We start from the raw sequence: 27,647 nt of genomic DNA, 5'->3' as shown, positions 1-27,647 counted from the left end.
CCAGGTGAGGGAGATTTGAGCTGGCGCAAAGGTCATGGTAACTGAGTGCATCGGCAAAGTGTCTTTGATTGTTGCCAGGAGTTTCATAAAGCTTGGTATTCAGATTGGGGATTTTTTTAAGTCATTCTAACTGAGGGCTGTCTCAAAACAGGAGAAATATGGGTTATGTTCATATTACATAAGAACATAAGAAATATGAGCAGGAGTAAGCCATTCGGCCCCTCGAGCATGCTCTGTCATTCATTCAGATCATGGCTGATCTTCAACCTCAACTCCACTTTCTCGCCCGATCCCCATATCCCTTGATTCCCCTAGAGTCCAAAAATCTATCGATCTCAATCTTCAATATACTCAATGACTGAGCATCCACAACCCTCTGGAGTAGAGAATTCCAAAGATTCACAACCCTCTGAGTGAAGAAATGTTTCCTCATCTCGGTCCTAAATGACTGACCCCTTATCCTGGGACGATGCTCCCCTAGTTCTAGACTCTCTAGCTAGGGGAAACAGCCTCTCAGCATCTACCCTGTCAAGCCCTCTAAGAATTTTAAACATTTCAAAGAGATCACCTTTCATTCTTTTAAACTCCAGAGAATATAGGCCCATGGTTTGGATTAGTCTGACCTATTCTCAATCTATGGTATCTGAACAAATCCTGAAAGACAAATGCTCCAAATAGTTATGTTATATAGGGACAAACCTCTAGGAAACAGTTTCTCCTTCATGTATCCCTTTGTACCAAGCACTGTGGTAATTTACACTTCTAGTTAATGATTATCAGCAAACTCTCTAATCAATTACCTGACACATGTGAAAACAACATTAAGTGCAAATAATGGACTATAATAGATGCTGAATAGCTCCATTTGCTAGTCCTGTTTCACACAGAATTGTGAAAATGATCAAATACCAATCTGCCAACTATGCTTGCATGTTAAAAACGTACGTTTTTGGAGTTGATGTCAAGCTTTTGTCTCTGATCATGGCGACAAGGATAAATGGATGGAGTAGTTGTGAAAGGGTGCTATAGAGCTGTAGCTGCAATTAAACTCATTGGACAATAGATAAAGGATGTTCTGTGCAAGCAGTTGAGATTGGTAGGAAAGTTCAGGTCACAGGACAAAAAAAGTCTGAATTTTCAGAGGGATCCGTACAAGAAGTTACTATCTATAACTCAGAGTTGTGATATTGGAGGGAATCTTGTGGTGTGGCCAGTTGCATCTCGAGAGCTGTTTTAATATTGGATTTAGTGGCATGCCAATGCTGCTAACTCCGAATGCCCAGGTGTCAACAGCTGGAGGCAACCTCAAAGTAAACTTGCCGGATTTGCTAACCAGATCTTAGGAACATAGGAACTCCTGCGTAGGCCATTCAGCCCCTCGGGCCTGCTCTGCCATTCAAAAGATCAAGGCTGATCTGTATCTCGACTCTATTTACCTGCCTTTGCTCCATATCTCCTGTTATCCTTACCTAACAAAAATCCAGTCCTCTCAGTCTTGAAAGCTCCAACTGACCCAGCATCCACAGCCCTCTGGGGGAGAGAATTCCAGATTTCTACTACCCGTTGCGTGAGAAAGTGCTTTATGATTTTTGTTCCTGAATGGCCTGCTAATTTTAAGATGATGTACCCTCATTCTTTATTCCCCCTGCAGAGGAAATAGTTTCTGTGTCTACCCCATCAAATCCTTTTTAACATTTTAAACTCTTTGATCAGATCAGCCTTCAATCTTTAATACTCAAGGGAATACAAGCCAAGTTTATGCAACCTGTCCTCGTAATTTAATCCTTTAGGTCCTGATATCATTCTGGTGATTCTGTGTGGTACCCCCACCAAGGCCAATATATCCTTCCTGAGGTGCATTGCCCAAAACTCAACATAGTACTTCAGATGGGGTCTGACCAAGGCTGTATAGAACTGAAGCACAACTTCCTTCCCTTTGTATTCCAGCCTCTGAGAAAAATGCCAACCTTCCATTAACCTTTTTAATTGCTTTCTGCACCTGTCTACTAGCTTTTAATGAATTGTCTATTTGGTCTCCCAAATCTCTTTGGTCCTCTACAGTTCCTAGTTTCTCACCATTTAGAAAATACTCTGATGTATCTTTCTTGGATCCAAAGTGAATGACCTCACACTTGCCCACATTGAACTCCCATCTGCCATAGTTTTGCCCACTCACTTAATCTGTGTGTCCCTCTGCAACTTCCTACTCCCAGCTGCACTACTTACTGTCCCTCCTAACTTTGTTATGTGTGAACTTGGATATACAACTCTCTTCCTTCATCCAAGTCATTAATAAATATGGTGAAAAGTTGAGGCGTAGGAACAGATCTCTGGGGAACACCACTTGTCCCATCCTGCCAATCAGAGTACATGCCATTTATCACCACTCTTGTCTCCTACCAACCAATTTCCAACCCAAGTCAAAAGGCTATCTTGTATTCCGTGCCTTCTTAGCCATCCGCCTTAGCATGCTACTAATCCTAATGTAAAAGAAGCTTCGGGGAACTGGCGAGCTACTTTAAATATTCCACTGGCAGGTAAATTGTCTTTTACTATTTCTAATTTCATAAATATGTACCAATTCTCAGGAATTGTACCTTACTGTGACATGATATTTTGAGCACTATTTTGGATTTATATAACGTCTTTCATGTCCTCAGGATGTCTCAAATCATTTCACAACCAATGAGATACTTAGAAGTGAAGTCACTGTTGTTGTGTAGGCAAGTGTAGCAGCCAATCTGCACACTGCAAGGTCCTACAAACAACAACAATATTACGAATTTTTTTTTTTAATTCCAATTTTTTTTCTCGCTCCATCTGAGGACACTGACTTTTGCTTGGGTACAGTTACTGGCAGCTTGGTTCAATGATAGTACTTTTGCCTCTTGAGTTCGAAAGTTATGGTTCAAGTCCCGCTGCAGGATTTGATCACATGATCTAGGCCGATCATTCACTGGAGTATTGAGGAAATTCTTCATTGTAGGAGGTGCCATCTTTGAACAATGTGTTAAACTGAGGCCTCTCCTTCCTGTTAAGGTGAACACAAGAACATAAGAACATAAGAACATAAGAAATTGGAGCAGGAGTAGGCCAATCGGCCCCTCGAGCCTGCTCCGCCATTCAATAAGATCATGGCTGATCTGATCCCAACCACAAATCTAAAGAACACAAGAAGTCGGAGCAGGACCCGGCCACATAGCCCCTGGGCCCTCTCCGCCACCCACAGGGCATTGACCGATCCGAACTCAGCTTCATGTCCAATTTCCTGCCCGCTCCCCATAACCCCTAATTCCCTTTACTTCTAGGAAACTGTCTATTTCTGTTTTAAATTTATCTAATGATGTAGCTTCCACAGCTTCCTGGGGCAGCAAATTCCACAGACCGACCACCCTCTGAGTGAAGAAGTTTCTCCTCATCTCAGTTTTGAAAGAGCAGCCCCTTATTCTAAGATTATGCCCCCTAGTTCTAGTTTCACCCATCTTTGGGAACATCCTTACTGCATCCACCCGATCAAGACCCTTCACAATCTTATATGTTTCAATAAGATCGCCTCTCATTCTTCTGAACTCCAATGAGTAGAGTCCCAATCTACTCAACCTCTCCTCATATGTCCGCCCCCTCATCCCCGGGATTAACCGAGTGAACCTTCTTTGTACTGCCTCGAGAGCAAGTATGTCTTTTCTTAATTATGGAGACCAAAACTGTATGCAGTATTCCAGGTGCGGTCTCACCAATACCTTATATAACTGCAGCAATACCTCCTTGTTTTTATATTCTATCCCCCTAGCAATAAAAGCCAACATTCCGTTGGCTTTCTTGATCACCTGCTGCACCTGCATACCAACTTTTTGATTTTCTTGCACTAGGACCCCCAGATCCCTTTGTACTGCAGTACTTTCCAGTCTCTCGCCATTAAGAAAATAACTTGCTCTCTGATTTTTCCTGCCAAAGTGCATAACCTCACATTTTCCAATATTATATTGCATCTGCCAAATCTCCGCCCACTCACCCAGCCTGTCTATATCCCCTTGCAGGTTTTTTATGTCCTCCTCACTCTCTACTTTCCCTCCCATCTTTGTATCATCTGCAAATTTTGATATGTTGCACTCGGTCCCCTCCTCCAAATCGTTAATATAGATTGTAAAGAGTTGGGGACCCAGCACCGACCCCTGTGGAACACCACTGGTTACTGGTTGCCAGTCCGAAAATGAACCATTTATCCCAACTCTCTGCTTCCTGTTCGATAACCAATCCTCCACCCATGCCAGAATATTACCCCCAATCCCGTGATTTTTTATCTTAAGTAATAATCTTTTATGTGGCACCTTGTCGAATGCCTTCTGGAAGTCTAAATACACTATGTCCACTGGTTCCCCTTTATCCACCCTATACGTTATATCCTCGAAGAACTCAAGCAAATTTGTCAGACATGACTTCCCCTTCATAAAGCCATGCTGACTTTGTCCTATTAAATTATGCTTATCTAAATGTTCTGTTACTGTCTCCTTAATAATAGACTCCAAAATTTTACCCACCACAGATGTTAAGCTAACTGGCCTATAATTTCCAGCCTTCTGCCTACTACCCTTTTTAAATAACGGTGTTACATTAGCAGTTTTCCAATCTGCCGGGACCTCTCCTGAGTCCAGGGAATTTTGGAAAACTATCACCAAAGCATCCACAATCCCTACTGCCACTTCCCTCAAGACCCTAGGATGGAAGCCATCAGGTCCAGGGGATTTATCCGCCTTGAGTTCCATTATTTTACTGAGTACCATCTCCTGAGTGATTTTAATCGTATTTAGCTCCTCCCCCCCGAGAGTCCCCTGTTTGTCCAGTGTTGGGATATTCTTAGTGTCCTCTACTGTAAAGACTGAAACAAAATATTTGTTCAGCATTTTTGCCATCTCCATGTTTCCCACCATTAATTTCCCGGTCTCATCCTCTAAGGGACCTATGTTTGCCTTAGCCACCCTTTTTCTTTTTATATAACTATAGAAACTCTTGCTCTCTGTTTTTATATTTTTTGCTAATTTCTTTTCATAATCTAACTTCCATGTAACTATTCGAAGATTAGTAGGGAAGTCTTCTTGATGTCCTGGCCAACATTTATCCTTCAACAAACACCACCAAAACAGATTAACTGGCCATTCATCTCATTGTTGTTTGTAGGACCTTGCAGTGTACAGATTGTCTGCTACACTTGCCTACACAACAACAGTGACTTCACTTCAAAGTATCTCATTAGTTGTGAAATGATTTGAGACATCCTGAGGACATGAAAGACTTTATATAAATGCAAGTTCTATCTCTTTGATATCTCACCCAGATATTCATTCTTCTCTGAGCCAAGATGGTGAATGCCAGAGGCTATTGCACCATGAAGGGCATTGCAGTTGACCTTGGTTCTGATTTCACTGATAGCCACACACAATTTGGACCCTTGCGTGAACATCCTTGAGCAAAAGGGATGAGAGAAATTGGTGTGTAGCAGCCAGTAGCAGAAACTCTAGCTGATTTTTTTTCTCCCCCTCCCTAGCCCAAAGGGTTGAGGCCAAATGTAGTGCCTCAGTTGTTGCCCTGGCTGAGATCAGCTAACTCAGCACAGGGTAGGAATCAAACCTGGACCTTTTGGTCCGTATGGCTTAGTGCTCTACCAGCACTAGTGCCTTCACTGACTAGGCCACCAGGGCAGCTTATGTAATGTTATTTGTGTAGATTTAGATTCGGAAACTTTTAAATGTCTAATGCCTAACAGAATTGAATTCATTGTCAGACCAACAATGGACAATTAGCTACTGTATGTAAATATGACTCTTGTGATAATTAGGACTACCTAGACAAAGTCCTGTGCATGTTCACTGTAAGTATGCACATATCACTGATACAATTTATCCTATAGAAACTATTTTAGTATCATCTGTAATTGTATCATTGACATTTTTGACTAAGGGTTTTAACTCTTCAAAAAAAAATACTTTCTGCAGAAAAGGAAAGCTCTTGCTCGATCAAATGGGAATAAACGGCAAAAAAAGGGGTTGGAAGCTCAAAGCAGTGAAGAAGACACTGTGCTGAAAATGGAAACTGTTCCAGTTCTGTCACCTGCATTGAATGAGCCAAATGCACTTGCAGTGCTAGCCATGGCAACTGAACCAACTCTGTCAACTGAGACAACTATATCAGCTTCAGTGACTGAATTGGATAAGATAGCTATGTCTGCTGTCAGTGACTGTGTTGAATCTCTGTCTGAAGCGATAATACCGACTTCTGAGCCTTTACCGAATGTGGCAATGGATTCCTTTGAGTCACTAGAGATAGATAAAGGCGGATCCTTTCAATATGCACTAACAGAGTCATCTGCATTGCCATTTGAAAATGTTGCAGCTGTTGAAACTGTTCAACTTACACAGACACTGGCATCGGTTGAAACTGTAGGAGCTACTGCAATGTCGCCATCTGTTGAAACTTTACAGCTTGTGCCAACCCAGACGCGCGAGGAATCAGAACCCACATTAACGTCCATAGAAATTGTGCCCCCGGCTGCGCAAGATATTGAAACCCTGTCATCTTTCCAGCCAGAACCTCCAACGCCAGTCCCTTCTACTCTAGCGATGTCAATCTTTGAGGACTTGCCTGCTTTAGCTGTAGTGCCAACTTATCAAACATTCTTAATTGCCCTCTGAAATGGCCTAGCAAGCCACTCGGTTGTAAAATCTCGCTACGAAAAGTCACAATAAGAATAAAACCGTACGATCCACCCGGCATCGGACCACCAGGCACCGGACACGACAACGGCAAACCAAGCCCAGTCGACCCTGCAAGGTCCTCCTTACTAACATCTGGGGACTTGTGCCAAAATTGGGAGAGCTGTCCCACAGACTAGTCAAGCAACAGCCTGACATAGCCATACACACAGAATCATATCTTTCAGCCAACGTCCCGGACTCTTACATCTCCATCCCTGGGTATGTCCTGTCCCACCGGCAGGACAGACTCACCAGAGGTGGTGGTACAGTGATATAGTCAGGAGGGAGTGGCCCTGGGAGTCCTCAACATTGACTCTGGACCCCATGAAATCTCATGGCATCAGGTCAAACATGGGCAAGGAAACCTCCTGCTGATTACCACCTACCGCCCTCCCTCAGCTGATGAATCAGTCCTCCTCCATGTTGAACACCACTTGGAGGAAGCACTGAGGGTAGCAAGGCCACAAAATGTACTCTGGGTGGGGGACTTCAATATCCATTACCAAGAGTGGCTGGGTAGCAACACTACTGACCGAGCTGGCCGAGTCCTGAAGGACATAACTGCCAGACTGGGCCTGCGGCAGGTGGTGAGATAACCAACACGAGGGAAAAACCTACTTGACCTCGTCCTCACCAATCTACCTGTCGCAAATGCATCTGTCCATGACAGTATTGGTAGGAGTGACCACCGCACAGTCCTCGTGGAGATGAAGTCCCGTCTTCGCACTGAGGACACCATCCAACGTGTTGTGTGGCACTACCACCATGCTAAATGGGATAGATTCAGAACAGATCTAGCAGCTCAAAACTGGGCATCCATGAGGCGCTGTGGGCCATCAGCAGCAGCAGAATTGTATTCCAGCACAATCTGTAACCTCATGGCCCGGCATATTCCTCACTCCACCATTACCAACAAGCCAGGGGATCAACCCTGGTTCAATGAGGAGTGCAGAAGAGCAAGCCAGAAGCAGCACCAGGTGTACCTAAAAATGAGGTGCCAGCCTGGTAAAGCTACAACTCAGGAGGACATGCATCCTAAACAGCGGAAGCAACATGCTTTAGACAGAGCTAAGCGATTCCACAACCAACGGATCAGATCAAAGCTCTGCAGTCCTGCCACATCCAGTCGTGAATGGTGGTGGAGGCTCTGCAAATATCCCCATCCTCAATGATGGCGGAGTCCAGCACGTGAGTGCAAAAGACAAGGCTGAAGCATTTGCAACCATCTTCAGCCAGAAGTGCCGAGTGGATGATCCATCTCGGCCTCCTCCCGATATCCCCACCATCACGGAAGCCAGTCTTCGGCCAATTCGATTCACTCCACATGATATCAAGAAACGGCTGAGTGCACTGGATACAGCAAAGGCTATGGGCCCCGACAACATCCCAGCTGTAGTGCTGAAGACTTGTGCTCCAGAACTAGCTGCGCCTCTAGCCAAGCTGTTCCAGTACAGCTACAACACTGGCATCTACCCGACAATGTGGAAAATTGCCCAGGTATGTCCTGTCCACAAAAAGCAGGACAAATCCAATCCGGCCAATTACCGCCCCATCAGTCTACTCTCAATCATCAGCAAAGTGATGGAAGGTGTCGTCGACAGTGCTATCAAGCGGCACTTACTCACCAATAACCTGCTCACTGATGCTCAGTTTGGGTTCCGCCAGGACCACTCGGCTCCAGACCTCATTACAGGCTTGGACCAAACATGGATAAAAGAGCTGAATTCCAGAGGTGAGGTGAGAGTGACTGCCCTTGACATCAAGGCAGCATTTGACCGAGTGTGGCACCAAGGAGCCCTAGTAAAATTGAAGTCAATGGGAATCAGGGGGAAAACTCTCCAGTGGCTGGAGTCGTACCTAGCACAAAGGAAGATGGTAGTGGTTGTTGGAGGCCAATCCTCCCAGCCCCAGGACATTGCTGCAGGAGTTCCTCAAGGCAGTGTCCTAGGCCCAACCATCTTCAGCTGCTTCATCAATGACCTTCCCTCCATCATAAGGTCATTAATGAGGATGTTCGCTGATGTTTGCACAGTGTTCAGTTCCATTCGCAACCCCTCAGATAATGAAGCAGTCCGAGCCCGCATGCAGCATGACCTGGACAACATCCAGGCTTGGGCTCATAAGTGGCAAGTAACATTCGCGCCAGATAAGTGCCAGGCAATGACCATCTTCAACAAGAGAGAGTCTAACCACCTCCCCTTGACATTCAACGGCATTACCATCGCCGAATCCCCCACCATCAACATCCTGGGGGTCACACTTGACCAGAAACTTTACTCGACCAGCCATATAAATACTGTGGCTACGAGAACAGGTCAGAGGCTGGGTATTCTGCGGCGAGCGACTCACCTCCTGACTCCCCAAAGCCTTTCCACCATCTACAAGGCACAAGTCAGGAGTGTGATGGAATACTCTCCACTTGCTTGGATGAGTGCAGCTCCAACAACACTCAAGAAGCTCGACACCATCCAAGATAAAGCAGCCCGCTTGATTGGCACCCCATCCACCACCCTAAACATTCACTCCCTTCACCACCAGCGCACTGTGGCTGCAGTGTGTACCATCCACAGGATGCACTGCAGCAACTCGCCAAGGCTTCTTCGACAACACCTCCCAAACCCGCCACCTCTACCACCTAGAAGGAGAAGGGCAGCAGGCACATGGGAACAACACCACCTGCACGTTCCCCTCCAAGTCACACACCATCCCGACTTGGAAATATATCGCCGTTCCTTCATCGTCGCTGGGTCAAAATCCTGGAACTCCCTTCCTAACAGCACTGTTGGAGAAACCTCACCACACAGACTGCAGCGGTTCAAGAAGGCGGCTCACCACCACCTTCTCAAGGGCAATTAGGGATGGGCAATAAATGCCGGCCTCGCCAGCGACCCCCACATCCCGTGAACGAATAAAAAAAAAATTATCACCCACCAACATGTCTTCTCAGACATCAAACGTATTACTGACTGCAGCAACCGGATCTTTGAAAACAGTGTCTGGTTTCGAAACAGTACTGACGTTGCCCTCTGCGCTCATTGTGCCAATTATGTCAACTCTACCAATTGTGCAAAACCATGCAGTGCTGCCCCCTGAACCAGTCATTGCAGCTGTAGAAACAGTTATGTCCACACTACCTGACACACCGGAAGTACAAGGCGAACATTCATACTACAAAAATGATCTGACCATTGAGCAACTTGAAGAGATCATTACTAACCTACAGAAAAAGGTGAAAGTTATACAGCAGCGAGAAAGGAGGAATTCAGCCCGGCTGAGAGTCATGGAAAATCTTGTGCGCCAACTGAAAAGGGAAAATGTTATTTTAGAGGAGAAGCTGAAAATAATGGAGATGGTAGGTAAAGGAAATCAATCTCGGTTTTTTTTTTTGAGAAACCTAGGTGAAGGCCTACAGTGCAGGAAGCTACCAAGGTTGGTAAAGTTAAGTGAGAACTTGGGTAAATCAAGTAGTAGCGATAAGGTGCAAGAGACTGGTTATCTGCCTGCTCTCTTGGCCAGTAAACTTCAGCTCCTCCATAACTCTGCTACCTGTATCCTAACTCACACCAAGTCCCGTTCACTCATCATCCCTGTGCTCGCTGACCTACGTTGTCCCAGTCCAGCAACATCGCGAATTTAAAATTTTCATCCTGTGTACAAATCCTCTCATGGTCTCGCCCCTCCCTATCTCTATAACCTTCTCCAACAATACAGCCATCATAGATCTCTGCGCTCCTCCAATCCTGGCCTCTTGTACAACTCCGATTTCCATCGCCCCACCATTGGCGGCCATGCCTTCAGCCGTCTCGGCCCTAAGTTGTGGAATTCCCTCTCTAAACTTCTCCGCATCTCTGTCCTCCTTTAAGACGCTCCTTAAAACCTACCTCCTTCACCTGTCCTAATATCTCTTTATGTGGCTCATTGTCAAATTTTGTTTGATAATGCTCCTGTGAAGTGTCTTGGGACGTTTTACTACGTTAAAAGTGCTATACAAACGCAAGTTGTTTTCTTTCCATTAGATTTGAGCTGTTCTGCTTCTCCCAGTCTATGTGAAAATTTAAGTCTCTCATTATAACAACGCTGCTTTTGCAACAAGCTTCTCTGATTTCCATATGTATGCATCCTGTTACTTTATCACTCCAACAGGTCTGTAGACAACTCTCACCAAAGTCTTACATCTTTTTCTATTTCTCAATTCTACCCAGAATTTCGATTGCCTGCTCACTCTTACTGATATCCATTCTAATGCTGCAATCATGTCCTTTATCAATATTGCTACTCTTCCTTTTCCAATTTCCCCTGTCCTTTCTAAAGACGTTATAATCTGGGCTGATGAGTGGCTGATGTCATTTAATGTGGAAAAATGCAAAGTCACGAGCTTGAGAAAGGATGCTCAACAGTGGCAATATAAGCCAAATAATATTATTCTACAGGGCAACACAAAGGAGAGTAGGGGGTATTGTTACATTGCTGAAGATTTCAGCACACTATGCAGGAGAGAAAGTAAATAGTATCTTGGGCTGGACAACTAGAAGAAGAGCAGATATTAGGAAGTGATTCTGAATTGTATAGAGTATTGGTATGGAGTACTGTGTACAATTCTGGTCACTTGTTATTATGAGAAAGATACCCAGGCATTGGAGGGGTTAGGGTTAGTGAAGGGAAACTAAATTAATAATTGGGATGAGCCACCCAAGTTGAGAAGACTCTGCAGAAGCTGGGATTGTTTACACAGAAGAGAAGGCTCAGGGGTGATCTTATTGAAGTATTCAAGCTCCCATAGAAAAAATAAACTTCTATGTTTAACAGTCACAGATTCTACAAGAGGCATAGGTTCAATTGAAACGGGCAGGATCAGCTGCGATGTCACGATAGGGGATTCAATTGTAAGGGGAACAGATAGGCGGTTCTGCGGCCGCAAATGTGACTCCAGGAGGGTATGTTTCCTCCCTGGTGCTAGGGTCAAGGAAGTCACGGAGCGGCTTCAGGACATTCTGGAGGGGGAGGGTGAACAGCCAGTAGTCGTGGTCCATATCGGTACCAACGACATCGGTTTAAAAAAAGGGATGAGGTCCTGCAAGGTGAATTTAAGGAGTTAGGAGATTTTTTTTTTAAAAAGGACCTCAAAGGTAGTGATCTCAGAATTACTACCAGTGCCACGTGCTAGTGAGTATAGGAACAGGACAATAGACCAGATGAATGCTTGGATGCAGGGATGGTGTCGGAGGGAGGGATTTAAATTCCTGGGACATTAGGACCGGTTCTGGGGAAGATGGGACCTGTAGAAGCGGGACGGGTTACACCCGAGCAGGACCGGGACCCATGTCCTCGCGGGGGTGTTTGCTAGTGCTGTTGGGGAAGGTTTAAACTGGAATGGCAGGGGGATGGTAACCTGAGCAGGGGGACAGAGGAGGGGGAAATAAGGATAGAAAGGGAAGAAGTAATAGTGGAAGGCAGAGAAAACAAGGGCGAAAAACAAATTGGGCCATAGTGCAAAATAATACTAAGATGACTCGCAATCTTAAAAAGACAAGTCTAAAGGCATTGTGTCTAAATGCGCGGACTCTCCACCGCTACCCCAGTGTCTGCTCGTGCTCACTTGTGTGTGCTGATTCACCAGGTGATAACCCAACCACCTCTCTAATAAGACCCACCAAGGTATGAGTATCTGCGCTGGTGGATGGCTTGCTAAGATGTGACGGTAAGCCCTCATGGCATGGAGATCCTCTGAGGAATCGCCCTTGACCACGTCTTCAGTCCATGACGCCCCTGGAAGAGAACATACAACAATATTAATAATCAGTAATGTTGTGATGAGCATATAGAGGTGTGCAACAGGTCATAGAATCATAGAATCATAGAAGTTACAACATGGAAACAGGCCCTTCGGCCCAACATGTCCATGTCGCCCAGTTTATACCACTAAGCTAGTCACAATTGCCTGCACTTGGCCCATATCCCTCTATACCCATCTTACCCATGTAACTGTCCAAATGCTTTTTAAAAGACAAAATTGTACCCGCCTCTACGACTGCCTCTGGCAGCTCGTTCCAGACACTCACCACCCTTTGAGTGAAAAAATTGCCCCTCTGGACCCTTTTGTATCTCTCCCCTCTCACCTTAAATCTATGCCCCCCTCGTTATAGACTCCCCTGCCTTTGGGAAAAGATTTTGACTATCGACCTTATCTATGCCCCTCATTATTTTATAGACTTGCATAAGATCAACCCTTAACCTCCTACTCTCCAGGGAAAAAAGTCCCAGTCTGTCTAACCTCTCCCTGTAAGTCAAACCATCAAGTCCCGGTAGCATCCTAGTAAATCTTTTCTGCACTCTTTCTAGTTTAATAATATCCTTTCTATAATAGGGTGACCAGAACTGTACACAGTACTCCAAGTGTGGCCTCACCAATGCCCTGTACAACTTCAACAAGACATCCCAACTCCTGCATTCAATGTTCTGACCAATGAAACCAAGCATGCCTTCTTCACCACCCTATCCACCTGTGACTCCACTTTCAAGGAGCTATGAATCTGTACTCCTAGATCTCTTTGTTCTATAACTCTCCCCAACGCCCTACCATTAACGGAGTAGGTCCTGGCCCGATTTGATCTACCAAAATGCATCACCTCACATTTATCTAAATTAAACTCCATCTGCCATTCATCGGCCCACTGGCCCAATTGATCAAGATCCCGTTGCAATCCCAGATAACCTTCTTCACTGTCCACAATGCCACCAATATTGGTGTCATCTGCAAACTTACTAACCATGCCTCCTAAATTCTCATCCAAATCATTAATATAAATAACAAATAACAGCGGACCCAGCACCGATCCCTGAGGCACACCGCTGGACACAGGCATCCAGTTTGAAAAACAACCCTCTACAACCACCCTCTGTCTTCTGTCGTCAAGCCAATTTTGTATCCAATTGGCTACCTCACCTTGGATCCCATGAGGTCAATCATTGATAACATCAATCCATGTTGTGTGTGAGGGATGTTAAAGTTCTATCACCAGACGATTGCAGGGTGCCAGTCTCGGCATCTCTGACGGCCAGGTACTCCACCGTTCGACTTATTTCCAAGGCCTCCTCCTCCGCCTCTGTAAGGGCCACGATTTGTGGAAGCCCCCCTCAAGTCCTCGCCCTCTCCCTTACATTTTGCGCACTCTTGCCCTACAAGTACAGAAGTGTGAATGAGGATGAAGTAGTCACCCGATGGATGCATTGCTTTGGGTCAGAATGACAATGAAGCAGATGCATCAGAGGGTGACTATCAGACAGATTGATCACATTGCATCAGGATTGGGATGAGTGGGAGAGGTGGGTGCACAAAGTGAGGGGGGTGAAGAAGTGCATAGAAAGGTAACTTGTCACTGAACCTTAAGTGGGGGTGTGAAGAGTGATGTGATGGAGTAGGCATCACAGGGCAGTGTGAAGGGGGTAATGATCACCACAGAATGCAGATCAATCAGTAGATGTACTCACTTTTCCTGACCTGGTTAGGTCATTAAATCTCTTTCTGCATTGCAACCAGGACTAGGGCACCGTGCTCCTGCTACTGACCTGGTCTGCCACCTCCAGCCATGCTGCCTTTGTGACAAATCCAGGTTTCTTCCTCCTATCTGCTGGTTAAAGCACATCCCTCCTGCTTCTCACTGCGCTCAGCAAAGTCTCCAGTGCTGCATCGGAGAACCTAGGTGCTGCCTTGGCTCTGGAACATTGCATAGTCATTGTAGCCTCCTATCTCCTTCAAAGTGCATTGGTCCTTTAAATAGTGGGCTTTAAATGCGTCATGCAGATGCGCAGTCCGCCCACCGCATGGCATGAGGACACAAAGCCCAGAAGCTGAGGTAAGTGGCTTCATTTGAGTCGCAATTGCTCGGGAAACCGCACAGTTTTTTTCTCCGGGTCTCCCACCGATTATTTTCACCTCCCCCCCCCCGCTGAGATCCCGCCTCCTAGATAAAATTTAGGCCTCTATCTATAATAGATTCCAGTAACTTCCCCATAATTAACATTAAACTGACAGACCTACAGTTACCTGATTTCTCCCTCCCTTCTGAAATAATGGAGTGACATTTCCAATTTTCCAATCCAAAAGAACAATTCCTGAATCTGCAGAGCTTTGGAAAATTTGAGTAATTCATCTGCAATTTCTTTACCTATTTTAATACCCCAGGGTGGAAACTATGAGGTCCTGGAGATTCATTTGTATTCAGTGCCATTGTTTTCTCCATTGCCATTTTTTAACTTATATGAAATTCACTAGCCCCTTGACTTATTTTTAGATTCCTTTGTACCACTGGTATGTTCCCCTCTTCCTCCACTGTGAAAACGGATACAACGTATTCATTCAACAAGTCTGCCATTTTCTTATCCACGTTGTAGTCTCACCTGCTTCTGCCTTTATTGGGTTCACATGTCCCAGTATGGGGTCGGCGCCAGTGAGCGGAGACCAATTTGGGTACGGTGCCAACATTTCACTTCATTTAACTTTATTTGACTCCATTTCACTTCATTTGACCCATATATTTTCTTTGAATTCATTAGACCCCATCATTTCACTTCATTCGACTTCTTTAAACACCATGTCATGATTTTACTTCATTTGCCCACATTTCACTCCATGTCACTTCATTTGATCCCATTTTACTTCATTTTTCTTCATTTGCCCACATTTCACTTGATTTGATAGAATTTGACTTCATTTGAACCAAATTCACTTCTTTTATCTTAATTTGAACCGATTTCACTTCATTTCACTTCATTTGACAGAATTTCACTTCATTTGACCCCAATTGAATGCATTTCACCCCATTTCTTAATTTTTCTTTATTTGCTCACATTTCACTTCATTTGATTTCATTTGACCCCACTTGCCTTCATTACAATTCATTTGACCCCATTTCACTTTAGATGACTTCATTTCATCCCATTTTACTCCATTTGAGTTCATTTAACACCATTTCCTTTCATTAGCCTTCAATTGACACAAATTCACTTCATTTGACCCTCTCTCAATTCATTTAACTTCATTTTAGCCCTTTTCACTTAATTTGACCCCATTTCATAGAATCATAGAAGTTACAACATGGAAACAGGCCCTTCGGCCCAACATGTCCATGTCGCCCAGTTTATACCACTAAGCTAGTCCCAATTGCCTGCACTTGGCCCATATCCCTCTATACCCATCTTACCCATGTAACTGTCCAAATGCTTTTTAAAAGACAAAATTGTACCCGCCTCTACTACTGCCTCTGGCAGCTCGTTCCAGACACTCACCACCCTTTGAGTGAAAAAATTGCCCCTCTGGATCCTTTTGTATCTCTCCCCTCTCACCTTAAATCTGTGCCCCCTCGTTATAGACTCCCCTACCTTTGGGAAAAGATTTTGACTATCGACCTTATCTATGCCCCTCATTATTTTATAGACTTCTATAAGATCACCCCTTAACCTCCTTCATTTCACTTAACTTTATTTGAGTCCTTTTCATTTCATTCAACTTCATTTGACCCCATTTCAGATTTTTTATTTGACCAAATTTAACCCCATTTCACTGCATTTGACGCCATTTCAATTCTTTTGAACCCATTTCACTCCATTCAAGTTCATTTGACCCCAGTTCAGTTTATTTGACTTCATTTGTACCACTTTTCTCTTAATTTTTCTTTATTTGACCACATTTCATTTCAATTTGACACCATTTGACACCATTTTACTTCATTTGACCCCATTTCTCTTGTCAGAATGATGTGAAATGGTGTAAAATGAAATAAAATGGGTTCAAATTAACACCAATGAAGTGAAATGGATTGAAAATAAGAGCAATGAAGTGAAAAGGGTTCAAATTATGTCAAATGAAGTGAAATGGGGTAAAATGAAGTGAAATGGGTCCAAATGAACTCAGATAAAGTGAAATGGGTTCATATAAAGTGAAATGAAGTGAAATGGGGTCAAATGGGATCAAACGATGGCAAAGGGGAGCCCATGACGAGAAATGGAGACAAATGACAAGAAATGGGGACAAATAATGAGAAATGTGGTCAAATGAAGTGAAATTGGTTCAAATGAAGTGAATAGGTTGAAAATAAGAGAAATGAAGTGAAAAGGGTTCAAATCATGTCAAATGAAGTGAAATTGTGTCAAATGCAGCCAAACAGGGTCAGATTAAGTCAAGTGAAGTGACAAGAGGGTCAAATAAATTGAAAAGAAAAGAAATTGGGTCAAATGAATACAAATGAAGTGAAATTCAGTCAAATGAAGTGAAATGGGGTCAAATGATGGGAAAGGGGGCCCCATGACGAGAGATGGGGACAAATAATGAGAAATGGTGTCAAAGGAAGTGAAATTGGGTCAAATGAATTGAAAAGAGAAGAAATGGGGTCAAATAAATTCATAAAATGAAATCTAACTCCATTAAACTTCATTTGACGCACCTGTAAATGGACCAAATTGGGTCGGGGGCAGCAAGAGGAGACCAGTATGGGGTCGACGCCAGTGAGTGGGGTCCAACTTGGGGATGGCGCCCCCATTTCACTTTATTTGACTTCAATTGACCCCATTTCAATTCATTTGACCCCATTTCAATTCATTTGAACCATATCTTTTCTTTGAATTCATTAGACCCCCATCATTTGACTTCATTCGACTTCATTAAACACCATTTCATGATTTCACTTCATTTGACCCCATTTCACTCCGTAAGACTACATTTGAACCCATTTCAATTTATTTGTGCCTTTATTTCACTTCATTCGACTTCATTTGATCAAACTTCACTTAATTTTTCTCTTTTTGCCCCCATTTCACTTCATATGACCCCGATTGACTGCATTTCACCCCATTTCTTAATTTTTCTTTATTTGCTCACATTTCACTTCATTTGATTTCATTTGACCCCACTTGCCTTCATTACAATTCATTTGACCCCATTTCACTTCAGATGACTTCATTTCATCCCATTTTCATCCATTGGCGTTCACTTAACACCATTTCATTTCATTAGCTTTCAATTGACACAAATTCACTTCATTTGACCCTCTCTCAATTCATTTAACTTTATTTGACCCCATGTTCATACATTTGACCCCATTTCATTTCACTTAACTTTATTTGAGTCCTTTTCATTTCATTCGACTTCATTTGATCCTATTTCGTTTTTTTTATTTGAGCACATTTCACTCAATTTGAGTTCATTTGAACCCATTTCAGTTTATTTATGTCTTCACTTCACTTCATTCGACCCCCATTTCACTGCATTTGATGCCATTTCATTTCTTTTGAACCCATTTCACTCCATTCAAGTTCATTTGACCCTACTTCAGTTTATTTGACTTCATTTGTACCCGATATCACTTTACTTGACTTCATTTGACTCCTTTTCTCTTAATTTTTCTTTATTTGACCACATTTCATTTCACTTGAACCCATTTCATTTCATTTGAATTAATTTGACCCCATTTCACTACATTTGACCCCATTTCACCCTCTTTTTACTTCATTTGACCCCATTTCTCTTGTCAGAATGATGTGAAATGGTGTAAAATGAAGTAAAATGGGTTCAAATTAACACCAATGAAGTGAAATTGGTTCAAATGAAGTGAAATGGTTTGAAAATAAGAGAAATGAAGTGAAAAGGGTTCAAATCATGTCAAATGAAGTGAAAGGGGGTCAGATTAAGTCAAGTGAAGTGACAGAGGATCAAATGAATTGACAAGAAAAGAAATTGGGTCAATTAATACAAATGAAGTGAAATGGGGTCAAATGAAGTGAAATGAAGTGAAATTTCATTTATTTTAATAGTTATGTGCCAATTCCTGCACCTTGTGTCTTTTATTAGAATAGTTATGTGCTAATTACTGCACATTGTGTCTATTATTATAATAGATTTGTGCTAATTACAGCACATTGTGTCTATTATTCTAATAGTTATGTGCTAATTCCAGCACCTTGTGTCTTTTATTAGAATAGTTATGTGCTAATTACTGCACATTGTGTCTATTATTATAGTAGTTATGTGATAATTCCAGCACCTTCTGTCTATTATTATAATAGTTATATGTTAATTACACAACATTGGGCCCGATTTTACCAGGGGTGCGGGTTTCCGGCGGGTAGGCCAGCGGGCGCGTTGAAAACGCGCCCGGTGAAATTAGTGGGTTGCCCGCGCGATCGTAGCAGGCAACACACTAATTGGATCCACTTACCTGCTCCTCCGGGTTCCCCGATGCTGATCTGCGCGTTGGGTGGGCTGCGCATGCGCAGTAAGATCTGTCAGCTGGAGGCGCTCTATTTAAAGGGGCAGTCCTCCACTGACAGATGCTGCCACAAACAGCAAAAATTACATCATGGAGCAGCCCAGGGGGAACGCTGCTCCCAGTTTAATGATGCCTCACCCCAGGTATCATTAGATGGGGTGAGGAGGAGGGGGAGGACAGAGATCTTCCCCCCGGCGGGCTGGAGGAAGCGGCCCACCTCTGCCACCAAGAAGGCCTGGCTCGAGGTGGCAGAGGGGGTCACCTGCGCCACAAACATATCGCCCACCTGCATACAGTGCAGGAGGCGCTCCAATGACCTCAATAGGTCAGCAACAGTGAGAACACGTAGTCTTTCCCCTACACTACGCCTGCCACAACACTGCCCCCACCCCACATCTCTTTCGGCACTGCCAACACTACACTGTCACATGACCCCTCATACCCACTCAAACCTCATCCTCAACTTACCTCCACCTACTCACCTCGCGAGTACTCACCCCGCCACTACCACGCAAACCAATCCTCATACAATCTCATGGCTCTATCCCATACTCACCCTCTCGTGCATCTCTCTCACGGCCAGCCTCACTCCACCTGCCACCACCTGTGCTGCAGCCACAGGGCATGCATCACATATGTGCAGTAGGCAGCGTAAGGCAAACGTGTCGTGAGCATGAAGGGGATGCACAAGTGTGTTTGAGGGATTGTCTTGGTTCTTACTTCTATTGAATTAAAGAACAACTCACATCACACATTATATTGGCACCACTACTGCCATGTCTTCGCGAATCCTGTCCGGTTTGTGCAATAATGCCCGCTCCTGGGTATCCCTATGAGGACCCACCACTGATGCCACCCAGTGTGTCACTGCAGAGTGGGTGTAGGTGTATTTGCAGGGCCCTTCTGCGCAGACGACTGAGAGACATCGGGGATGTCCCCGGTTGCAGCCTGGAAGGCTGTGGAGCAGAAGTTCGGGAGGGCAGTGGTGACTTTGACAGCGACAGGTAGGAAGATGGTGCACGGGCCAGCCAGGAGCAGCTCGGCATGAAAGAGGCTGCAGATGTCCACGGCTACATGTCGAGTGACTCTGAGCCTCCGTGTGCACTGCTGCTCAGAGAGGTACAGGAGGCTGAGCCTCGGTCTGTGGAACGTGGGGCGAGGGTAGTGCCCTCTGCGACGCATCTCTCTCTGCGGTAGCGCTCCCTCCTGCTGTGCAGGTTGATGTGTCACAGCACTCTGTTGTGGAGCTCCACTTGTCAGAGGTTGACGGCGTGGATGGCGAGGCTGGTGAGGCTGGTGATGCCTTTCGCCCTCCGAGGAGGTCATGACTGCAGCTACGGCGGCCCCCATCCGCAAGATGTACATCTGAGGGGGTCCGCAATGTAGGTACATGTCTCCGGACCCCGGCGTAAGTATGCAGGTTGGTGACTTCGACCATCAGGAGGAGGGTGGTGGAGGCCAAACTTTGTCCCAAGTGACAGAGCGGCCTCCTGCAATGGCTGAGGGTCTCCCCCCACCCCACCTGTCAAATGGACCTTTGCAGCTGCCACAAGCTGACGGCTGCAACACGTCCATTTCAACTGGGACTGTTTCCCCCAGTGTGTGAAACAGTCCCATGTTTATCCAAAATCACACACAGTCCCTTAATCAGGTCAGTTAATGACCTGAACAACCAAAGTAAATACACTCAAGTGGCATCCCGTTGGCTTTAATTGCCTGCGGGATTCCCACCAGCGGGGGCTGCGCACGCACCCCCGCACGTCAGCGCGGAACCGGGAGGTGGGCGGGATCGAGGCGCGATCCGGTCCCGCTCCGGGATTTCGGGATTTTCGTGGCCCCCCCGCCGAGAACGCACCCGATAGCGGGTGCTAACATCGGGCCCATTGTGTCTATTATTACAATAGATTTGTGCTAATTACAGCACATTGTGTCTATTATTATAATAGATTTGTGCTAATTCCAGCACCTTCTGTCTATTATTATAATAGTTATATGTTAATTACAGCAACTTGTGTCTATTATTATAATAGTTATGTGCTAATTCCAGCACCTTGTGTCTATTATTATGATCGTTATGTGTGCTAAATCCAGAACATTGGGCCCGATGTGAGCAGGGCTGCGGGTTCTCGGCGGGGTGGGGGGGGGGCTATCGGGCGCGTGGGTAACGCGCCCGGCGAAATTAGTCTGCTTCCCGCGCGATCGTAGCAGACAACACACTAATTGGATCCACTGACCTGCTCCTCCGGGTTCCCCACTGCTGATCTGCGCGTCGGGCGGGCTGCGCATGCGCAGTAAGATCTGTCAGTTGGAGGAGCTCTATTTAAAGGGGAAGTCCTCCACTGACAGAAGCTGCAACAAAGAGCAAAAATTACAGCATGGAGCAGCCCGGGGGGAAGGCTGCTCCCAGTGTAATGATGCCTCACCCCAGGTATCAATACATGGGGTGAGGAGGAGGGGGAGGACAGAGATCTTCCACCCGGCCGGCGGGAGGAAGCGGCCTGCCCCTGCCACCAAGAAGGCCTGGCTCGAGGTGGCAGAGGAGGTCACCTGCACCATCAACATATCGCCCACCTGCATACAGTGCAGGAGGCGGTCCAATGACCTCAGTAGGTCAGCCACAGTGAGTACACGTAGTCCTTCCCCTGCACTCCGTCTGCCACATCACCGCCCCCACCCCACATCTCCTTCGGCACTGCCAACACTACTCTGTCACAAAACCCCTCATAACCACTCAAACCTCATCCACATCTTACCTGCACTTACTCACCTCACCAGTACTCATCCCGCCACTACCACTCAACCCAATCCTCATAGAATCTCATGGCTCGATCTCATACTCACCCTCTCGTGCATCTCTTTCACGGCCAGCCTCACTCAACCTGCCACCTCCTGTGCTGCAGCCACAGGGCATGCATCACATATGTGCAGTAGGCAGCGTAAGGCAAACGTGTCGTGAGCATGAAGGGGATGCACAAGGGTGTTTGAGGGTTTGTCATGTTTGTTACTTATATTGAATTTCTGACCAACTCACATTACATATTATATTGGCACCACTACTGCCATGTCTTCGCGAATCCTGTCTGGTTTGTGCAATAATGCCCTCTCCTGAGGATCACAATGAGGACCCACAACTGATGCCACCCATTGTGTCACTTCAGAGTGGGTGTAGGTGTATTTGCAGGGCTCTTTTGTGCAGACGACTGAGAGACATCGTCGATGTCCCCGGTGGCACACTGGAAGGATGCGGAGGAGAAGTTGTTGAGGGCAGTGGTGACTTTGACAGCGACAGGTAAGAAGATGGTGCTCGGGCCAGCCAGGAGCAGCTCGGCATGAAAGAGGCTGCAGATGTCCACGACTACATGTCCGTGTGCACTGCTGCTCAGAGACGTCCAGGAGGCTGAGCCTTGGTCTGTGGACCCTGTGGCGAGGGTAGTGCCCTCTGCGACACATCTCTCTCTGCGGTAGCCCTCCATCCTGCTGTACAGGTGGATGTGTCACAGCACTCTGTTGTGGAGCTCCACGTGTCAGAGGTGGACGGCGTGGATGGCGAGGCTGGTGAGGCTGGTGATGCTGTTCGCCCTCCGAGGAGGTCATGACTGCAGCTACGGCGGCCCCCATCCGCAAGATGTACATCTGAGGGGGTCCGCAAGGTAGGTACATGTCTCCGGAACCTGGGGTAAGTATGCAGGTTGGTGACTTTGACTGTCAGGAGGAGGGTGGTGGAGGCCAAACTTTGTCCCAATTGACAGAGTGGCCTCCTGCAATGGGTGAGGGTCTCTCCCCCCCTCCTGTCAAATGGACCTTTGCAGCTGCCACAGGCTGACAGCTGCAACACGTCCATTCGAGCTGGGAGTGTTTCCCCCAGTTTGGGAAACAGTCCCAGTTTGCTCTAAAATCCCACCCCTCCTCACATAATCCCTTAATCAGGTCAGTTAATGACCTGAAATACCAAGGTAAATATTCTCAAGTGGCATCCCGCTGGCTTTAATTGCCTGCCGGATTCCCACCAGGGGGGGCTGCGCGCGCACGCCGGCGCGTCAGCGGGGAACCCGGAAGTGGGTGGGTTCGAGGCGGGCTCCGGTACCGCGCCGGGATTCCGCGATTTTCGGAGCCCCCCGCCAGGAACGCACCCGATAGCGGGTGCTAAAATAGAGCCCCTTGTGTCTGTTATTATTGTAGTTATGTGTGCTAATTCCAGCACCTTGGGCTCGAATTTAGCAGGCCTGCGGGTTCCCAGCGGGTGGTCCACCGGGAGCGTCGAAAACGCGGACGGGTAATTGTGTGCGTCCCCCACGCGATCGCGGGATAATTGGACCCATTAAGGCCTGCTTCCGGGTTCTGCGCTCCCCAGCTGCGTGCCGGCCGGCTGCGCATGCGCAGTACCGTCGACGCGATGTAGGAGCTCCAGTTAAAGGGGCAGTCTCCCAAAGCCCCTCCTGCTGCAAGCAAGAGGTCTGGGAGAATGGCTCAACCAAGGGGAAAGGCTGCGCCCCGTTTTTCAGATCTGGCACTGCAGCTGATGCTGGAGGGCGTGAGGAGGAGGAGGGAAACACTCTTCCCTGAGGATGGGCGCAAGTTCCCTGCCGCCGCAACCAGGAAGGCATGGGCAGAGGTGGCGGCGGAGGTGATCAGCAGGGGCAACACCCCAAGGACTTGGGAGCAGTGCCGCAAGCGCTTCAATGACCTGACTAGGTCTGGCAAGGTGAGTACACCAACGCACCCTCCCACATCCCGTCCCCACCATCACGCCAAGCAGATCACAACCCCCTCCTGCACAGCCACCACTGCGCTCCATCAGCAATCCTCACAGCCACTCATTCACCATCCTCGCCGTGCACGCAAGTACCCACCGTCCCTGACCCCACCCGAACACTACCACACACCCCAATCCCCATGCAATGGGATGGGCACGTGGCCCACACTTCCTCCCATCCGTTCCGCGCCACGCTCAACCCAACCACACCGATGCTCGATGCGTCTCACGATGCAAGACGCACCCACTCACACATCTGTGTTTTGCCTTCACAGGAGAAGAGGAGCAAGAACAACCGCGAAAGGGCACGCACCGGAGGTGGGCCGCCGCAAGTGGTGGAGCTCACCGACGCAGAGGTGGAGGCGCTCGACCTCGCCCGCACGCGACATTGCCTGTCGGTGGCCGATGGCGAGTGTGTCGCTGCCGAAACGGCCGGTAAGGGAAAGCTGACACTCAACACCCATGATCGCGAGTGAACGTATCATCACCTGCCATCAGGCGCACTGTCAAGTTGGTCCACATGCCTCAAAGTGCCCTCTGTTCTCTTGCAGGTGCGTCTTTGGATCAAGCGAGCATGGAGGGCGATTCCTCAGAGGACATGGCGGTCTCTGAGGGTGCATCGTCACATCAGAGCCAACCATCCACCAGCGCAGAGACACGCACCTCGGTGGGTCCCCCTCGCCAACTAGTTGGGGTAGCACTTGGTGAGTCACTGCGCACGAGTGAGCATGAGCAGACCCTGGTGGCAGGGGCAGCCGCGGAGGGTCCGCGACGGAGGGAGCACTCATCTCCAGGCTCTGCTCAGCCGGACCCAGATGCTGAACCCAGGGGGCCACCAGAGAAAAGGAGAGTCGTCGAGGGCCACCAGCTAATTGCTGAGGTGCTGGCAGAGGTGCCGCGCGCATTGTCCACAATAGCGCAGGCGATGGAGGAGTCCACCTCCTGCATGTGGGCATTGGTGGCGCAGGCACAGGAGGGTACCGGCGACATAGTGTCGCGGGTAGGTGCGGGACTGTCTGCGGTGGAGGACAGGCTGGCCTCCCTCGAGCGTCACGCACAGCTCCACTTCGAGTCCTTGCAGGCCCTCACAACGTCTGTACGGATTCAGGGTGAGCAACATTCCGACGCCACCAACAGGCTGAGGGATACACTAGGGGTGGCCTTGCAAGGCCTCACACATGCCATCCAATCTGCCGTCCAGCAGGGTGGAAGGGGTGATGTGGGCCGAGGCCAAGAGAGGGATGATGGTGACCGGGGACATGGAAGCGGGGACGCCTCTCAAGGCGTCCCCACGTCCCACCCGTCGCCCACCTCTCAACCAGCACCCGCAATGGTGCCTCCTCTCCAGGTGGCCGAGTCTGCCCCTGCCCCGGTGCAGGAGGAGCAGTCTGTGGAGGTGCCCTCACGGGCACCGAAACCCAGGGGCCGTCCGCCAAAAGCATCTACCCGGTCAAGGCAAGAAGACGAGCAACCTGCCACTACCTCTGCTGGAGCCACAGGGGTAGCACCACGTAGGGGTTCCCGGAGAAGAATTCCAAAGGCCTTATAATCACAAAGGGAATACACCAGGGTGTTTATTAATTTGTACTTTTTTTTTCATATAATGTCACATTCGAGATATTAAATACTCTATTCTCACCACTCCTGCCACCTCTCGTCCATTCTTCCGCGGCTTGTGCAATAGGTGCGTTCCGTGGAGGCCATCATGACGGCGAACACCTGCTGCCACCCATTGGGCACACAGCTGTGGGTGCCGGATTACTGGCAGCACTTTTCAGTGGAGGGGGCTGGTATGTCCGCTCGCATGTGCAGGTGAGGAGATGCGAGCGCCTCGCAGTGTCTGACTCTAGGAGAACCGTTGACGTATGAGTGCCTCCCTGGCCCGGCGACCATCCCGGTGAGTCGCGGCTCGGCGCATGGGTCGTCCAACATCCTCTGGCGCGTGCTCCTCCTCTGCCTCCTCCTCCTCCGCCTCCTCCTCCTCCTCCTCCTCGCCCTCGCCTTCCTCAATGTGGGTGGCGGGTGTGGATGGGGCCTCCTCCAGCGGCACCCCCCTCTGTTGGGCCATGTTGTGCAGGGCACATCAGACAACTATGATTCGTCCAACTCTGAATGGTGTGTATTGGAGCGCTCCCCCAGAACGATCAAGGCACCTGAAGCGCATCTTGAGAAGCCCTATGGTCTGATCAATTGTAAACCTGGTAGCAGTGTGGCTGTCATTGTACCGACGCTCCGGCTCGGTGATGGGGTTCCTCAGAGGTGTCATGAGCCACGTGTGTAGGGGATACCCCTTGTCGCCGAGGAGCCAGCCGTTGCCGGCGTTGGGTGCCTGCAGGAGGGGCGGGACGGCGGACTCCCTGAGGACGAAGGCATCGTGGCAGCTGCCGGGGTATCTGGCGCACACGTGTAGAAATCTCTGGCGGTGGTCACAGATGAGCTGGGCGTTCATGGAGTGATACCCCTTCCTGTCGATGAACAGCCCTGGCTCATGCGCAGGTGCCCGTATTGCGATGTGGGTGCAGTCGATTACACCCTGCACCCGTGGGAAGCCGGCCATGGCATGGAATCCAACCGCCCTCTCCATATGGCTGCGCTCGTCCATGGCGAAGTTGATGTAGTGCGAGGCCCTGCGGAACAACCCATCGGTGACCTGCCTTATGCACTTGTGTGCAGAGGACTGACAGACCCCGGTGATGTCCCCGCTGGCACCCTGGAAGGAACCGGATGCGAAGAAGTTGAGGGCAGTGGTGACTTTGATGGCGACAGGTAGGAAGATGCTGCTTGGTCCATCAGGGAGCAGCTCGTCGTTAAGGAGGCTGCAGATGTCGGCGACTACCTGGCGATTGACTCTGAGCCTTCGTATGCACTGCTCCACGGAGAGGTCCATGAAGCTGAGCCAGGCTCTGTACACCCTGTGCGAAGGGTAGTGCCTCCTGCGACGCATCTCTCTCTGCGGTTGCCCTCCCTCCTGCTGTACAGGTGGGTGTGCCGCAGCACCGTGTTGGGGGGCCCCACTTCTCCTAGGCAGACGGCGTGGACTGTGAGGCTGCTGGGGCTGGTCATCCTGTTCGTCCTCCGACGATGTCAACGCACCACCCATCTGGCAGGTGTTGGTCTGAGGGGTTGTGCAGGGTAGGTGGGTGGGTCCTCGGACTGGGGCTGCGGTTTCGTGTCGATCTGTCCTCTGGCTTGGCGGGGGGTGGTGGAGGGCAGGCGTTGCCCTATGTGACGCGGTGGCCTCCTGCGTGGGTGAGGGCTCTCCCCCGTGGAGCGCACCTTGGCACCTGCCACAGGCTGCTGGCTGCAACATGCCTGGTTGAGGAGGGACTGTTTCCCCCAGTGTGGGAAACTCACTGCCTTGAACCTAAAATCCCACACTTCCTCTTTTGACAGCTGCTTCAGCTCATTAACTGACCACAACGAGCAAGGTAAGTACTCTCAAGTGGAACCCCGCTGGCTTTAATTGCCTGCGGGATTCCCACCAGCGGGGCTTGCGCGCGCAGCCCCGCACATCAGCGCGGTACCCGGAAGTGGCCGGGATTTCGTCGCGATCCGGTCACGTGACCGGATATCGGGATTTTAGGGGCCGCCCCGCTGGGAACCCGCCGGAAACACGATCCCAAAATCGAGCCCCTTGTGTCTATTATTATAATAGTTATCTGTGCTAATTCCAGCACCTTGAGTCTATTATTATGATACTTATGTGCTAATTACAGCACATTGTGTCTCTTATTATAATGGTTATGTGCTAACTGAAGCACATTGGGCTCGATTTTCGCGTTGGGTTACCTGCGGGTTTCCAGCGGGAGGGCCGCGAAAATCCCGATGTCCGGTCACGTGACCGGATCGCGCCGAAATCGTGGCTACTTCCGGGTGCCGCGCTGA

The 27,647-nt window shown here is 48.1% G+C and overlaps 1 protein-coding gene across 1 annotated transcript; it reads left to right on the top strand.

The window, feature by feature from the left end:
* Nucleotides 1–1,253: 1,253 nt before the first annotated feature.
* LOC137319603 (THAP domain-containing protein 5-like) lies at nucleotides 1,254–27,647 on the top strand. Its single transcript, XM_067981701.1, has 5 exons — nucleotides 1,254–1,310; nucleotides 5,991–6,667; nucleotides 9,669–10,101; nucleotides 25,447–25,574; nucleotides 27,521–27,647. The coding sequence occupies exons 1-5, from the start codon at nucleotides 1,254–1,256 to the stop codon at nucleotides 27,645–27,647; spliced, it is 1,422 nt and encodes a 473-aa protein (XP_067837802.1).

This window comes from Heptranchias perlo, unplaced genomic scaffold (assembly GCF_035084215.1).
Source record: "Heptranchias perlo isolate sHepPer1 unplaced genomic scaffold, sHepPer1.hap1 HAP1_SCAFFOLD_88, whole genome shotgun sequence".
Taxonomy (NCBI): Eukaryota; Metazoa; Chordata; class Chondrichthyes; order Hexanchiformes; family Hexanchidae; genus Heptranchias; species Heptranchias perlo.
Note: the sequence above shows the minus strand (reverse complement) of the source record. Positions and strands in the feature narration are given on the sequence as shown.

Excerpts from the sequence above, each read along its gene's own strand:
- LOC137319603 (XM_067981701.1), top strand. The coding sequence starts at position 1,254 with ATGCCAATGCTGCTAACTCCGAATGCCCAGGTGTCAACAGCTGGAGGC. Across the intron at positions 6,668-9,668 it reads GTAGTGCCAACTTATCAAAC|ATTATCACCCACCAACATGT; the intron begins ATTCTTAATTGC and ends AATAAAAAAAAA. Across the intron at positions 25,575-27,520 it reads ATGTCCGCTCGCATGTGCAG|CACATTGGGCTCGATTTTCG; the intron begins GTGAGGAGATGC and ends TGCTAACTGAAG.